At 39.9% G+C, this 15,971-nt stretch overlaps 1 protein-coding gene across 4 annotated transcripts in view; it reads left to right on the forward strand.

Annotated features, from left to right (window-relative positions):
• sfmbt2 (Scm like with four mbt domains 2) overlaps positions 1-15,971 on the forward strand; it is a 63,688-nt gene that overhangs the window by 33,111 nt on the left and 14,606 nt on the right. For all 4 annotated transcript variants that reach the window (XM_074698438.1, XM_074698441.1, XM_074698439.1 and 1 more), the window contains 8 exons: positions 9,469-9,557; positions 10,685-10,934; positions 12,439-12,536; positions 12,863-12,964; positions 14,699-14,929; positions 15,161-15,287; positions 15,398-15,511; positions 15,592-15,634. In XM_074698438.1, coding sequence (XP_074554539.1) covers positions 9,469-9,557; positions 10,685-10,934; positions 12,439-12,536; positions 12,863-12,964; positions 14,699-14,929; positions 15,161-15,287; positions 15,398-15,511; positions 15,592-15,634 — 1,054 coding nt within the window. The remainder of the gene's footprint in view (positions 1-9,468; positions 9,558-10,684; positions 10,935-12,438; positions 12,537-12,862; positions 12,965-14,698; positions 14,930-15,160; positions 15,288-15,397; positions 15,512-15,591; positions 15,635-15,971) is intronic.

Genomic DNA, 15,971 nt, shown 5'->3' on the forward strand with positions numbered 1-15,971 from the left:
CATATGTGGTCCAGGTTTTGGCATATTATAAAACACTTTTCATACATGAAAGTAACACAAAGTGCTTTACAGTCTGTTACAAACAAACCACATGCTCTTTTGTCCAAGTCCTCACAGTTAAAACGCTTGGATTTCAGAGAGAAGATTTTTGTGTTGATAATTCACTCCTACAAAAACCTTTTTGAAAGGTGTCCCCACAAAGCACCGAACACATGTTTGTTCTGGAGCATGTGTTTATCTTCAATCCAATCTAATCTGCTTTGTTTATAAACCACATTTTAAAAACAATCACGTTTACCAAAGTGCTACAAAGTAAAAATCAAATAAGAACATGAATAAAACAAATTAAACAACACAGAAATGGAAATAGATACATATACGGATAATAGCCGTAAAAAAAAATTAGTCTCAGGACGCAATTTAAAAGTCCGTAGGGTAGAGGATGTTTTTATTTCGGGTGGCAAATTGTTCTAATGCCACAGAAAAGGCTCGATCACCTCAGGTCTTTGAACAGGTTTTTGGGACGTCGAGGTGAAATTGATCAGCAGACCTCAGCAAGAATACCGCTTCTTTTGGGGACAGTCTTGCTTGTGTAAACATTTTGTATTGTCCTCATAAGTGAGGCTTCAGCTAGCTAAAAACATAGATAAAACTTTTAGAACAACGTCCCCATTAAGCACTGAAAATACGTTTTGGTGTGAGTTTGTGTTTGTTTTGATGCCTAACAAGGACTAACTATTGACAGAAATCTCTTCATTTGGGGACATTTTGCAAAGTCCTCATAAATAACATGATTTAATTAGCTTCTTTGGCTTTAATTAATTCTGTGTTTTAACACTTCGGTTGAATTCTGTAGATTTTTTTGTGGTCCATTCCAGCCTCATTAGAAATGGCGGGCCCAACAAAGACCTTTTTGATTTCCTCCTCACAATGCTTGCTTGTATGGGCATATGGATTTTCTTGCTTTTCTCACACAACTAAAATACATAGATTAATTCCTTTTGCACAAGTAAACTCTCTATGCTTGTTTGAAAATTTATCTAGCTCAAAATTAGCATGTTTGCCTTAGTTATATGGCAAACATGTGCCATATTTCATGGGTCTATCTACATCTTTATCTGTCTGAGTTAAGAAAAGTTTGTCTTGCTCAAAGGGCCTGTAAAAACTTTTGTGATAGCAAGAGGAAAAGATACTTCACAGTTCCTCTGAGGGCGAGATGACAGCTTCACTTCCTCAAAAATATTCATCTCTTTACCTTTTATTCACTTTTCTTTCAGCCTGACTTGCAGACTGTTAAAGACATCGCCTCTGCAGCGTTTATGTTCTAACGTTTTTCTCTTTCTGTCGGGAACATAATAGAAATGTTTGCATTGTCTCATGACTGTTGAGGAGACTATTGTCATGAAACGGTCGCCATGCAACCTGAGCTTAGCTTCATGTTTGGGTTACTGCTACAGAAACGCAGATAAATACACACAAGCAGCACTTTGACCTGTGTCCAACCTCTGCAGACCAGCAGCTCTTTGATTTCACACAAAAATGAAAGTAAATAAATCAATCAAAAAAATTATATAAAACTTTGAAGTCAAATAGATGTGAAACAGTGAATTGCAGTAGATGAGTTCAGAGAGTGACAGTGACACAGTGTGTTCAAACTGGTGATGATTGGACAATGTCTTTTTGGTGGGTGGCGAGTAAAACATATGACTTCCTGTTGACAGTGGATGGCGCTGTACAGCTAGTGTTTGCACAAAAGCTTTGAAGTCTTTAAAGGTCCGATATTCTGTTCCTTTTCTGCAGTTTAATCTGGATCATTGATGTCTTCATGAAATGGTAGTAACATGTTTTGGTCCAAAAAGCCAATAAATCAAGCACAGCAGCATTGTTTCCAGGCTCTCATAGCCCCTCTGTTCAGAACGCTCTGATTTAGTGGGCGTGGCCTTCATATGTAAATGAGCCACCGCTGATACCGCCCCGCTCTTCCACGTCACTGAGAGCGGCGCCACGAGCTCCGAGTGCACAATGTTTAGAAAACAGAGAAGCTCGTTTACCGTAACATTACAGGCTAAAACAACAGGCTGACTGCAGCTAAAGTTAGCATCCTGAAGCTAACACACAGAGACAGGGGGGACACTGAGGAAAAGCTCTTCCATCTGCTCCACAGCACACAGCATTTAAAATACTCACATTTCCAGGGTCCCAGGTTTGTTGGAGGATGGTTGGTAATGCGCCTGGATTCAGGACCAGTCTATTGGATAGCCCTCTGTTGGACTGTCCAAAGTTGGAAAAGCAGTTGGCCGTGAAGTGACTAGCACACACATGCACAGTTTTACTGAGTGTAGCTGGAACATTTCCTGATAAATGAACTCTAGACACTTAGTCTGTCTTCTTCTGAGATGGGAAGCTTGAGCATGGAGCTATGTGGCTGTTTACAGCCAAAAACAGAGCAGTGATGGCTCTTCAACTTTGGCATTGCTTGCTTCGGTGGACCAATCAGGTCAGACTTGCTCCTGATTGGTCAAAAAAGGGAATCGCTGACGTCATAAAACCCCCAAAATCCAAACAGCTGGTTTTAGGTCAGGATTTAACATTCACAAGCTCTACTAAGAACAGGTTTGGTCATTTAATATCACATTTTGTGGGCTGGGAGGAAAGACAAAGACCCACAAATTTTACCAAAAGACTTAATAAAGTGATTTTTGCACAATATGGGACCTTTAAATTTTCATTTGGTGAGTTTTGCAGCGTGTTGTGATCTTTAAATGTGCAGTTCATTTGGACGTAGTGTCATCGGCGAAAGATGTAAATTTGTAGTTGTAGAATCATGGAATTTGTCTTTAATTTGACGCCATTAAGTGACTGATTTTTACAGGAATTTTCCACAAATCAAAAAGTTTGAACACCTCCGATGTAGAGGAACGGCGTCATAAGAGGCGAGACAAACCTCTCCCTGCTCTCGCCTCAAAATTTGCATAAACTCACAACCTCAGCGTGTTTTTTCCAGAAGCAGGAGGAGTGTGTGCTCACATTTGTTCGCTTGATAAGGCCTCGTTTACTCTCCGTCCTTCGTGAGTGTTTAATTTGAGTCTGTAGTTTATGAATGGAGGAGGCAAACATCCCTCTCCGTGTTTCAGATCACAGAGCTGATTTTTATTTACACAAACTCATGCGGCTGTAAAAGTGATAAAATTACTGCATCTGAGCGTCCAGGTGTCGGTGTCTCTGGCTCAACACGCTGTGACATTTCACGAGCTGCAGCCGCTGAGTGTTTGGCCTGTTTGGTTAAAACGGAGGAGGGTAATTGTTGGAATTGACTTGGCTTCTCCCCTCGTGTGCTGTTGCTCTCCGTGCCAGCGCGTAATGACTGGATAAGACGGAGGGAGAATCAGGCCTAATTCGCCCCCATTAGCTCTGATTAGAATCTGTTGGCTTAAAACACACGAGCCATTCTTCTTCTTCTTCGTTAATTACTGCTCTGATTATCCAAAGTGAAGCTTCGGATGTGAGCACGGCGTCTTGCACAGAGCGGGGATTGTTAGGAGGAGAAATGCACCCTGCAGAATATGCAAATGTTAACTTTCATGCATGTAAATTCATATTTTTTCATGCTCCGTGTTTGCTTGCAGGCTTCAGGTTTTGTGCAGAGGAGGGGGGAGAAAAAGGGGGAGAAAGGGTGTTTGGAAGATCTCCTCCCTCAAGGTTAATTATGCATTTATTGTTATGTGAAATTCAGGCGCTCACCTCCACATGTCTGCAGCCTTTGGGATGGAAATGAAGAGGAATGGATCATTATTTATGTGCAAAAAGAGGAAGACGAAAAAATGGGAGTGTGAGGTGGGGGAGGGGAGGGACGGGGGAGGAAAAGGGGGAGAAGTTTGCATGTTTTGCTTCTGCTGAGCTCTAAATGGACTCCTGACTGATCTCAGCAGGATCTGTAAAAATAGTTTATCTATTTCTGCACGGAGAGATCAGCACAGCAGAGTGTGTGTGTGCAGCCTCTGTGTGTGTGTGTGTGCAGCCTCTGTGTGTGTGTGTGTGTTTTCAAAGTCCAGCAGCGAGGGAAGGAAACAGTCTCTCAGGAAAAACTCTGTTATTAAACAGACGAGCGGAGCGTCGAGGCCACGCTACCTTCACAGGAAAAACAATCTGATTTATTCACCGGTGGATTCCTCGGCCGATGATTCGATTCAGACGGGACCAGAGCCGTGAAAGGATTTATTGATTTGTTCTCTCATAACTTAATTATGTCTCTAAAACCCCGAGCAGCCTCCTGTCGACTGTATTTACTCAAATCTCTGATTTAAAAAGGGATTAATACCGTCAGAAAGTTTTATGTCAGCTCTCAAATAAACAGCAGTTGGAGGATGTTGACGTGAAACGCGACTCGAGTCGGATTCAGCTTCTGTTTTTGTTACAGTTTGATGATTTGTTGAAGCTAAATTTTAACATCAAGCTGTGTCACAGAATCTTCTCCTGTTTTTTTTTTTTTAAAGAAATGTTCACATCTCGACATCTGGTCGACTTGTTTTCATCTCAGGAAAAAAAGTGCTTAAAATGCAAGTAAACATGAAAAAATAACTTTCTAAAATTAAATATTTCAACTGAAGCTCTCTATCAGTCCGAGGAAGGTTTACCCCACTCCTCGACTCAGAAATATTTCAGCGGTGAGATGTTTGAGGGTTTTCCTGCAGGGTTAGGATCTGGGCTTCTAGATTTCTTTGTCAAGTTTCAGGGTCCAGTTCTGCTTCTAGTTTTTTGAAAATAGTCTCACGTTTTCCTCTCCATGCTTCACAGTTGAGACTCTTTTCCTCCGTTCTGGAGTGGAAATTAATAATAAAACTTTGTTTATGTAGCTGTTTTCAATATAAGTAACAAAGAGCTTCACAATGAGCTGTAAAAACAGGTAAAAATGAACAGAAGACAGTCAAAACAAAGAAGATAAGTAGCCGAGCAATAAAAATAAATCAATAAAGTCAAGAAAAAAAATAACTTCAGTCTGTTTTCATGTTTGTTGTAAAGAGTGAAGGTTTTCCTGTTGCCGTCTCTTTCTGGTTGTAGAGGTGTAGATGCGCTTTGAGTCTGCTGGAGGTGACGCCTTGTAGCACCTTACGTTCTAGTCTTGGGGTGAAGGTTGGGGTTAATCAGTTGGACCTGGGGACTCTGACACTTGTTTTTGCTTCAATCTTCTTTCTTGTAATTTTTTTTCAATCTCACCGTGAGGGTCACTCTCATTTCATCAGTCAGGAACACACCAAGCTAAATATCTGGGGTTTGAATAGGGAAAGCCTCCTTCATGATACTGATTTAATCCCATTTCAAGAGGGAATATATGTTGAGGTGTCCCAATTTTTTTGTTTTGTTTTTTTGTTACTTTTTATTTACTTTTGTTTAATTTTATCAGACAAAAAGCACAAAAAAACATATATAAACAGAGATATAGAGTGTCTCCTCAAGAGGTGTCCTAGTTTTAAAGAGCATTTTCTTTTTAAATTGTTTTGTTTCATATATATATATATATATATATATATATATATATATATATATATATATATATATATATATATATATATATATATATATATATGTATATATATATATACCTTTCACTTTTAAAACAATACGGTACAGGTGCCTGGTACCTGGCAATCCGTACCGGTACTCAACGGTACCAAATTTCAGTACTTTTCTTCTTTTGAAAAAATATCAGTTTGTTTGATAATAAAGTACATTCATTCTTTAATATATAACTTTGCAAAACTGTGTTCATGTCCAGCATTGAGGATGCGTTTAGGTACCAAAAAATGGTTTTGATTTTACATGAATCCGTACCCGGTACTTTTGTAAAAAAAAAAAATATATATATATATATATATATATATATATATATATATATATATATATATATATATATATATTTATAAAGTGTTCTTAAGATTGATATTAAATATCTATATCCAATCAATCTTTATTTTTAAGCAGTTTAAAAACAGACCCTGTTGACCAAAGTGTTGTACAGAAAAAAATAAATAAGTAAAATAAAATACTTAGCAGCTTACACAAGACAAAAGAACACTACAAATGAAATTTTAAAAATAAAACAAAAATTAGATGGCATGAAAAATAACAATAAAATAAATAAATAAAATCGCTGACTGCTGTGTGTTTATAAGTCTAAACATGTTTATAAAACACAGGTTTTCAGACAGTGTCTCATTTTTTAGGATTGTAGCTCTAGAGTGGGTCCGTCTCTTTTTTCAGTACTCTTGCTTGTAAGCTTTGAGGTCTGGAGCTTTTATTTACCCACAAAATGGGAAATAAGAAAACTCAGTCCTGGTGTCAACGCCTATGCTGCGTTTCAACCACTTCTCTTCAAAAAGTCTCAAAAATCTATGATAAATTAAAAAACACAGATAAACAAACATCGTCCTGTTTAGTTTCAGCTCTAAAACTGACTCTGCATCAGACCTGGACCATAAAGACCTAAAACCACATCAGTTTAACCCCAGCAGGGATAATCCGGCTGTAGGAGCACAGACTGAGGCCAGAGCTCAGACTTCAGTCTAAACTTCCATCAGATCTGAGCGGGGACTTGTGGTTTTTATCTACTTCCTGTTTCCCACAGTGCATCAGCGTTACATAACTCCTGCGTCTGCGTGTCTTTGCTCTTTATTTGCTTTGCTCCTCATGATATCGGCCTCCTGTTTATCCCTCCTCTCTTCCTCAGTCCTCCTCTTAAATTTACACATTCCTCAGGAATCCAGAAAGATGCTGCGAGCTCCTCGCCGTGTTTTCCCGGTTAGTCACAGACATTAAAATCCCTGTGACACTCGCTCCGGTCTGTGATCTGGTGCCAGATGAGTCACGGTTACAGAATGAGTACAACACGCGTGTGACCCGATGCTCCCTGCAGCGCTGATTAACGTCAAGATGAAGTCTTTTACAGTTTTAGGTCGACTGCAAACAAAAACAAAACATGCCGCGTGTCCTAAACCAAACACTGTCTGTGACCTGTCCGCTGGAACATTAATGCACCTTCATCTGTGAGACTTTTCTTTGTCTGCGTCCACGTTTTCACACGTTTTATCACAGAAAAAAAAAATCTCTGAGAGCTTTTTACCAGATTCCCTGAGGAGCAGGAAGTTTCAAACTCAAGGAGCTGAAGGAAGATACGTCCAGTTCAAAGTTGTTGAAGCCGCGTTAGTCAGGAAGTTGTTCGCTCTTATTGGGTTAACGTTTTTCGGGGCTTCGTTGTCTTACTGCCCCCTGCTGGTCTGGTGTTTTGTAATTACATGTATGTCTTACTCCATATGTAATTGTCCTATTTTTCATAATAGAATGGACTAGAATAAAATAGAATAGAGTTACTTTATTGATCCCAAACTGGGAAATTGTTAACAGCAGCAATTAACATAGTCATTACAAAAAACAAATATAAATATAAACATAAGCACTGTAGTTACAATAAGATACAAAAATAAAGATTGTGAGAGGTGAATACACCAGATATAGATTAACATCACTACAAGTTTTCAAAAGAGAAATTAAATACAACGTTAGCTTAACTTAGATGTGTTAACTAAAGGTAAGAATTGATTTTTTTTTGCAAGGCAAGGTTATATATTAAAGATTAAATATTTTAAATTGGGAAAAAAGTACTTTCTTATTAAACAAATTGAAAAATAAACAGAGACCAATTTAACACATATATATTTCAACTTAACTTGTTTCTGAATTTATAGCAATTAGATTATTTTTTTCCATAATGTTTTTGATGAATTTGATTAAATTTGATTTTGATTTTGTTGTTTTACATTTTATGTCTGTCATGATTCTGGCAGTTAGTTTCAATATTGAGTGCATAAAATGTCATTTTAGGTATAAGTATAAGACAATATGTTTTGGCCGTTACATTTATTCAAAAATGTGAAAAACATACAAAACATAAATATTTTACTTAATTTTGGTTATTTTATTTTATTTATTTATTTATTTTTATTTTTATTTTTTTTACATTTTTTTAAATTAAAAATACTTTTAAAAAAATTGCAATTTTTTTAAAAAATGTCAGAAATCTTGTAAATTTATGACTACATTTTTAAAAAATATTTTCATATTTTCACAAACAGGAAAGTAAGACATCACATGTAAAATTTTGCCGTTTTGATTCAAATTGTGATTCTTTGATATTTTTGATTTTCTAAATATCTGGTCTCACATCATCATCTTTTATGTTGATGATGGTGATGTCTACAGATTATATCAAGAGTCATATTTTCCTAATAAATGAACAGGGATCTGACATTTCAGACTTTTTTCCAACTTTTAAACCAAAAAAATAGATCTTTGAACAAAAAAAAATCCTGTATTTAAATTATTAAATATAAAGTCCTGATACTTCGATACGTTGATTTTCTTCTCCCACCCCTAGTCGCATGAACTGTTGGATCTGAGGAATGGATGATGCTTTTACTCTAGGTTTTAGTGCTTTGGTTAAAAAAAGAGAGATTTTAATCCCAATGGGCCTCATCTCCTAACCGTTCAAAAGTGAAATCTGTTCGTAAAATTTCAGGAAGATCCTGACATTCACCTGAATTTTCGTATCCAGACTCTGCTCCTAGATGTCAAATTGATCCGTCCACAGATCCAGGTATCACCGAGAGCTTTAATTCTGAGTTATTCAGCTTTGTTTAACTTTTAATTCAGTTTAGAGAAATTGCCAACTCTAGTTTTGAAAGAAAAACTTTGCTACATCTCTTTCCCCACATTGAGCTGAGCTGCAGAAGTGAAGAGCAAAGTTTTTGATGGAGAAACTGAGAGTTTATCCCCTGAACCTCCTCCTCAGGAACCAAACCTCTCTAAGCGACGCTTCATGACGAGGCCACAGTTTGTCAGAGTTTCTGTCTCAACCTGACATTAAATCCTCGTTCATCGCAGCCTGACCTTGCCCTCAACCGTCGCTCTGAATTCTTGCACAGTTTACCGCTCGCTGAGGAAGTCGAAGTCACCCGTTGACCTTTTTGATGTCTGTAAACCTGAATGAAACACTTCCCGTTCCCACCTCTGATCTCACGTCTCTGCGCTCAAACAGCCACCACAGACTCTTCATTTCTGCGTTTGAGCTCTTTCCTGCAGCAGTTACTCAGTTTCACAAGCCAAACTGAGGATTTCTGCATGTGCAGTCCTAAAAGATTCATCCTTTAATCAGAACGAAGGATTGATGTTTGCAGTGTGAATGACGCTGAGACACAGGAACACTGAATACTTCATTATTTCGCACCTCTTCTGCAGAAAAATGAACAAATTCATTCAAAAATCTTCACATTTACATTTCAGTTCAATAAAATCTGTGTGTTTGTGTTAAACAGTGAATGCACGCACTTCCTCATGCATGCTGTTCTCTGGTGACACTTCATAGTAATCCACCCGTCATATGTTTCTCAGTTTCCACTCTTCCTTTTTTTTCTGCAGCCATCAAAGAGAAATACAACGACTGGACCGAGTTCCTGGTTCAGGATCTGACCGGATCCAGGACGGCACCTGCAAACCTGCTGGAGGGGGTGAGTGGATTCAGACTGTCTCAGCAAGAGCAGGAAAGTAGAGCTTTAAGAGAACACGCTGAAAAAGCTGCTCAGAGGGAATATGTAACAGTAATTACGGTAATTTTACGGTAATTTGAAAACTCTCTTAACCAAAACCTGAGCAGGAAAAAATTAACTGACTTACTTCTGAGTTTTTGGCAATGGTAGATTTTTGGTTGATGATGTTTTTGATGAATTTGATTAAATTTGATTTTGATTTTGTTGTTTTACATTTTACGACTGACATATTGACAAGTGTGTTGGATACAAAACTTAAATCTTGACATTTAGTTTTATTATTATTAGCATAAAAGTGGCATTTTTTGTATAAATGCTTAAAATGAGCTTAACTGCCCAGAAAAATGTGTTTTAGCCATTACAGTAATTTGAAAAATATGATAAACAAACAAAAATCCAAATATTTTAATTGAATTTTCATAATTTTATTTTATTTTATTTTATTTTTTTTTTTACATTTTTTAAACTTAAGCAAATTTTGGATTTTTTTTTTTTGCAAACAAAAACAAATTTTGGCAAATTTTAGAAATTTCTCTTTTTGATAAATTGTACTTTTTAAAAAAAAAAAATTAATTTAAAAAAAATTGCAATTTAAAAATAAAAAATCATAAATCTTGCAAATTTATGATTTTTATGACATTACTTTTTTTTCATATTTGTAATTTAAAAAAAAACAGGAAAGCAAGACATCACAAAAACATTTACAAACACAAAAAAACTTCTTGTTTTGATTATTTTTCACTAGATTATTACTATGTACAGAATTTTATATACTTTTTTACCACATAAACACAAAAAAGTCATGAACAAAAAAAACCTGAAGTTTTAACATAATTACATAATAACATAATAACATAATAACATTATTGAGTTTTCATGAATGTTTAATGATTTTAATTTTTGTTTTATGACATTTTTTAAAAATGTTATTGAAGAAACATGTCTGATTTTTGCATTTTTTTTACTCAATATGAACCATCCAACAGTGAGGCTGTTAGCTTTTGAGGCTTCTGAGCTTATAAGTTTGACTCTATCAAGTTTAGATCTATAAACCTCACTCTGTGTCTCTGCCTCTGTGTCTCCGTCAGCCTCTGCGGGGTAAGAACACGGTGGATCTGATCGTGGAGACCTCAGTCCTGGAGCTCCAGGACCCCTCAGACCCGTTCCTCTACTGGCCCGTCAGAGTCATCCAGAACGTGGGAGGGAGACTCCGCCTGCGCTACGCCGGGCTCTCAGAGGAGCACCAGACACAGGACACCTGGCTGTTCTACCTGGATGTGAGGCTCCGCCCCCTCGGCTGGGCTGAGGAGAACCAGCTCACGTTAGAACCGCCCACAGGTGATGATCAGACCTGTTAACAGCTTCTCATTCAGGCTGAAACCTAATAATTCCCTGTTTGAGAGGCTTAATGACACTTAATGAGACTTTTCATGTTTGAACTTTATCCTTTGATTAACGTGTTGGCTCAGACTCCTCACCAAACCAACCACCGTGGCGTTTTAAAGCCTGTAGCAGAAATCAAAAACTAAACCCTCACCTGTTAGTGACACTAACATAAAGCACAACGTTAAGTTTTCAGCGTCTTTCCAGTAACTTACCTACATCTTTCTGGGCTTCAAAATATTTTGTAAATTAATCAAACATTTAGCTCAGATAACATCTCTGACCACTTTCGTCATTTAATTAATTATCTGCATTCAATAAGTTAACTTGAAGGTATGATTTTGTGCTGATGTGAAACACTTAAGCCTAAGGTGGGGAGAGCACACCTACCCAGTCTATCACATGCATGCATAAAAAAGCAGACTGCAAGAGCAGCTGCAAAGAATCCCAGTTTGAGGTGAGGAGAGCACATTTTTACCCTCCTTTATATGCATACATGAAAAGCTATGCCTGGCAGAGCAGCAGCAAAGACCCCCCTTGAGTACAGAGCAGAGCTAGCATCAGTGACAATTCCAAAAGACAGAATTTGAGACAGGAGGAGCACACCTTTCCTCTTACAAATGACTAAATAGAAAGCTACAGCAGGGAGAGCTGCAGGAAAGAGCACCAGTCCGAGGCGGGGGGAGCACACCTTTCTTCTGATTCATATGCAAACATATTAAGCCAAGGCAGGAAGAGCATCAGCAACAAACTACAACCTTAAGTGAAAGAGCACACCTCCTCTTTCTTTCTTAGGGATATATGAAAAGGCAAGGCAGGGAGAGCATCAGCAAGAAAAGAAAAAACAGCCTGAAGGTGAGGTACAAAAAGGAGGGCAGCAGCAATGATCCGGGCTGCAGCAGGGAAAGAACGTCTCCCCTTGATTTTAGGTGCACACACAAAATGCTTAGGCAGGGAGAGCATCAGCTAAAAAAAAAAGCCTGAGGCAAGGAGAGCACACCTCTTTTATAAGAAAACGTGAAGTCAAGGCAAGGAGAGCAGCAGCAAAGACCTGAGCCTTTGGCAGGGGGAGAACGTCTCCCCTTGATTTTAAGTATACACGTGAATGCTGAGACAGGGAGAGCATCAGCGGAAAAAAAACAGCCTGAGGCCTGAAGAGCACACCTCCCTCTTTCTTTTATATCCAGACATGTTAAGTCAAAGAAGGAGAGCAGCAGCAAAGACCCACACTTCCCCTTTCTTTTTCGAGGATACAAAAAAAAGTCAAGGCAGGGAGAGCATCAGCAAAAAAGGAAACAGCCTAAAAGTGAAGTCAAAGACGGAGGGCAGCAGCAAAAATGACCCAGGCCTGTGGCAGGGAAAGAACGTCTACCCCTTGATTTTAAGTATACATGAGGCAGGGAGAGTATCAGCACACAGAGAAGGACACACCACTTTAAATACCCTTTCCTTCCTGCAGGTCTCCGGTCTCTAAAGAGCGCCGCGGACTGGCAGCGAGCTCTGGAGGACGCTCGACTGGACGGACAGAAGAAGCCACTGCCACTGGAGGTGTTCAAGGTGAGCTGGGAGACTTCACACACTCTGCTGATATCAGTGTGTGTGTGTGTGTAGGAGTGTGTAGGAGTGTGTGTGTGTAGGAGTGTGTGTGTGTGCAGCTCTGGCACACAGCCTGGCTGCAGGACGACCTGGATGAGTCGTGTTGTTTTGTTTCCATCCTCACCTCTATTTTCTGTTATGACAGATAATAAATGCTTCACACTAACGGGAATAATTTCCTCCTGATCCGTTAAAAACCGCCCAGCAGGGTTTTCTGACCCACACTGTGGCACACGTTGACTAAAGTGGAGCACATTTCTCTAACGGTTGTGACGTTACTGTGTCAGGACCACGTGGACCTGCCCAAACACTCCTTCAAGGCGGGGATGAAGCTGGAGATGGTCTCTCCGTGGGAGCAGCTCCAGATCTGCCCCGTTTCTGTCACTAAGGTGAGTCACTCTGAAACAATCGAGTCTTATCTGAGGAGAAAACGGCGAGCTGACCCCTCCCTGCTGCATTCTTCAGCTGCCTTTATGATGCTGTGATGCATTTTTCATGTTTTTGAGAAGCTTCCTCTGAGTTTGTTCCCAAGAACGCTGAGTCAGACTTTCCTCAGCGTTTAAGCATTTTGCTCCAAAAGACAGATTCAGATTTTACTTTTCAGGGCTGAAAACAGCGATTTGTATTTTTCATCTTATAACAAAAAAAAAAAACACAGTTAACCTCTTCTCTGATGATCATACAGTGGGGAAAATAGGAATTGGTATTAACTGAAATAATCCACACATGAAAAGAAATCACAACGTTCAGGTCCATAAATAATGATTATGGTGAATTAAGTACGATAACACAGGAAAAAAGTATTGAACACACCATGGAAAGGCTGTATACTTTGGACAGGAAATGCACCATACCACCTGAAATCTGTCAGTAATTATTACTTGAACTTCCAATTAGTTAATTACCAAGCAGTTAAATAGCACACACCTCATGATGGTAAAGGCAAAGAGCTCTCTGAAGACATTCACAACCTGATTGTTGCTCAGCATCAGAATGGAACTGGTTACAGACTTATATCAAAGCACCTGAATATTCCAGTCAGCACCGTTGGGGCCATTATTCACAAGTGGAAGAAGCACCACCTTACCATCAACAGGCCACGCACAGGAGCTCCTTGAAGATTTCTGACCAGGGAGTCAGAGAGATAGTCAGAAGAGGACTCAACGAGCCAAGGACCACCCTGAAAGTGCTCCAGAAAGACTTGGAGGCAGCAGGTACAATTGTTACAGAGAAAACAATAGGCAATGCACTCCACCACCATGGTCTCTATGGATGCTCAGCCCACAAGACTCCATTCCTCAAGAAAAGGCATGTTGAAGCTGGTTTAAAGTTTGCTATACAGCATCTTGACAAGCCTGTAGAATACTGGGAGAATGTTGTCTGGTCAGATGAGACCAAAACTGAACTTTTGGGCTGTCATACTACAGACCATGTTTGGAGGAGAAATGGCTCTGCACATCAGCCAAAAAACACTACACCAACAGTGAAGTTTGGAGGTGGAAGCATCATGGCATGGGGTTGTTTCTCATCTCATGGTGTTGGCAAACTTCATATAACTGACGGAGCAATGAATGGAGCCATGTATGGGGAAATTCTTGATCTGAATCTGCTGCCATCCACCAGGATGATGAAGATGAGACGTGGCTGGACCTTCCAGCAGGACAACCATCCAAAGCACACGGCAAAGTTGACTCTCAGATTAGTTCAAACATACAAGAAGCTTCTGGAAGCTGTCACTGCAAACAAAGGCTTCTCCACTAAGTATTAGATGAGTCTCAGTTAGCGTGTTCAATACTTTGTTCCTGTGTTATCGTACTTAATTCACCATAATCATTATTTATGGACCTGAACGTTGAGATTTCTTTTCATGTGTGGATTATTTGAGTTAATACCAATGTCTGGGAGAAATGTTGTTTGAATTGCAGCTTTGGAAATAAATGTGATGAGAAAGAAGTTGACATGTTCAATACTTATTTTCCCCACTGTATGTGCTATTTTTGGTCATAAAGAGTCACCAGTTTAAATTTCAGACTGTTTTATAATCATGTTTTTTGATCAAATATAAGAGCAAGAAAAACTGGAATCCTACATTTCCCATCATGCATCTCTCCTCTCCTCTCCAGGTGTATGATGAGATCTACTTCCAGGTAACTCTGGACGACCTCTCCGTGGACGCGAAGCCTCGCTCCGTGGTGTGTCACTCAGACTCCCCCGGCATCCTGCCGGTCCAGTGGTGTTTGAAGAACGGGGTCAGTCTGGAGCGGCCCCGCGGCTCCGAGGGCCAGGACTTCGACTGGGCGGACTACCTGAAGCAGAGCGGGACCGAAGCGGCTCCTGACGGCTGCTTCCCCGACGTAAGACGAGAGAAAACCTGACGATAAACCTGACGATAAACCTGACGATAACGGCTTCAAGATCAGAAAGGGGTGTTTACTCTGACTCAGGGTTACTAAAGGTCAAATTAAAATAAACTCATCTACTGTTCCTCTGTGTGTGTGTGTGTGTGTGTGTGTGTGTGTGTGTGTGTGTGTGTGTGTGTGTGTGTGTGTGTGTGTGTGTGTGTGTGTGTGTGTGTGTGCGCTCAGACATGGCAGAACAGAGGCTTTGCCAAGGACATGTGGCTGGAGGCGGTGAACCCTCACAGGCCGGCCGAGGTGTGTGTGGCTCAGATCACACAGGTCAGAGGACGCCTGCTGTGGCTCCGACTGGAAGGTACGAGTGTGTGTGTGTGTGAGAGGATTAACGTGTCGGTGGAGTCCTGCTGTGTGTCTAAAGAAGCTGTGTGTGTGACAGCCCTTTCCCCGTTGTTTACCTGTCTCCAGGTGTGGCCAAGCCGCTGTCAGAGCGCCTCGTGGACGTCGACTCCATGGACATCTTCCCCGTCGGCTGGTGCGAGGCGAACGCTTACCCCCTGACCCCTCCTCTCAAACCTGTCTGTGCGTAAACACACTCTCACACACACACACATATTTCACTGGGAGTGACAGCTGATCACACACACTCTGTTTCTCTGCAGGCCAGAAGCAGAAGAAGATCGCGGTGGTGCAGCCGGAGAAACAGTAAGAGACGCTTTTATCTCTGATTTCTCTGATTCATTTACAATTGCTGCCATTTCGACTTTTTTTCTCAGGAGGTAGAAAATTAAAGTAAGGCATGAGCGGAAAAAACAAACTGTACCTTTTAATATTCTTTTTAGACAATAAAATTCTCGTTAACCCTGAAAATAGTGACCACACAGGCACAAAACATCAACTATGAAACAAAAAAAAGCCCCTCTGTTCAGAACGCTCTGATTTAGTGGGCGTGGCCTTCATATGTAAATGAGCCACCGCTGATACCGCCCCGCTCTTCCACGTCACTGAGAGCGGCGCCACGAGCTCCGAGTGCACAATGTTT

Source organism: Halichoeres trimaculatus, unplaced genomic scaffold, assembly GCF_033239565.1.
Source record: "Halichoeres trimaculatus isolate MK-OKI-2021-1 unplaced genomic scaffold, fHalTri1.1 fHalTri1_scaffold_21, whole genome shotgun sequence".
Taxonomy (NCBI): domain Eukaryota; kingdom Metazoa; phylum Chordata; class Actinopteri; order Labriformes; family Labridae; genus Halichoeres; species Halichoeres trimaculatus.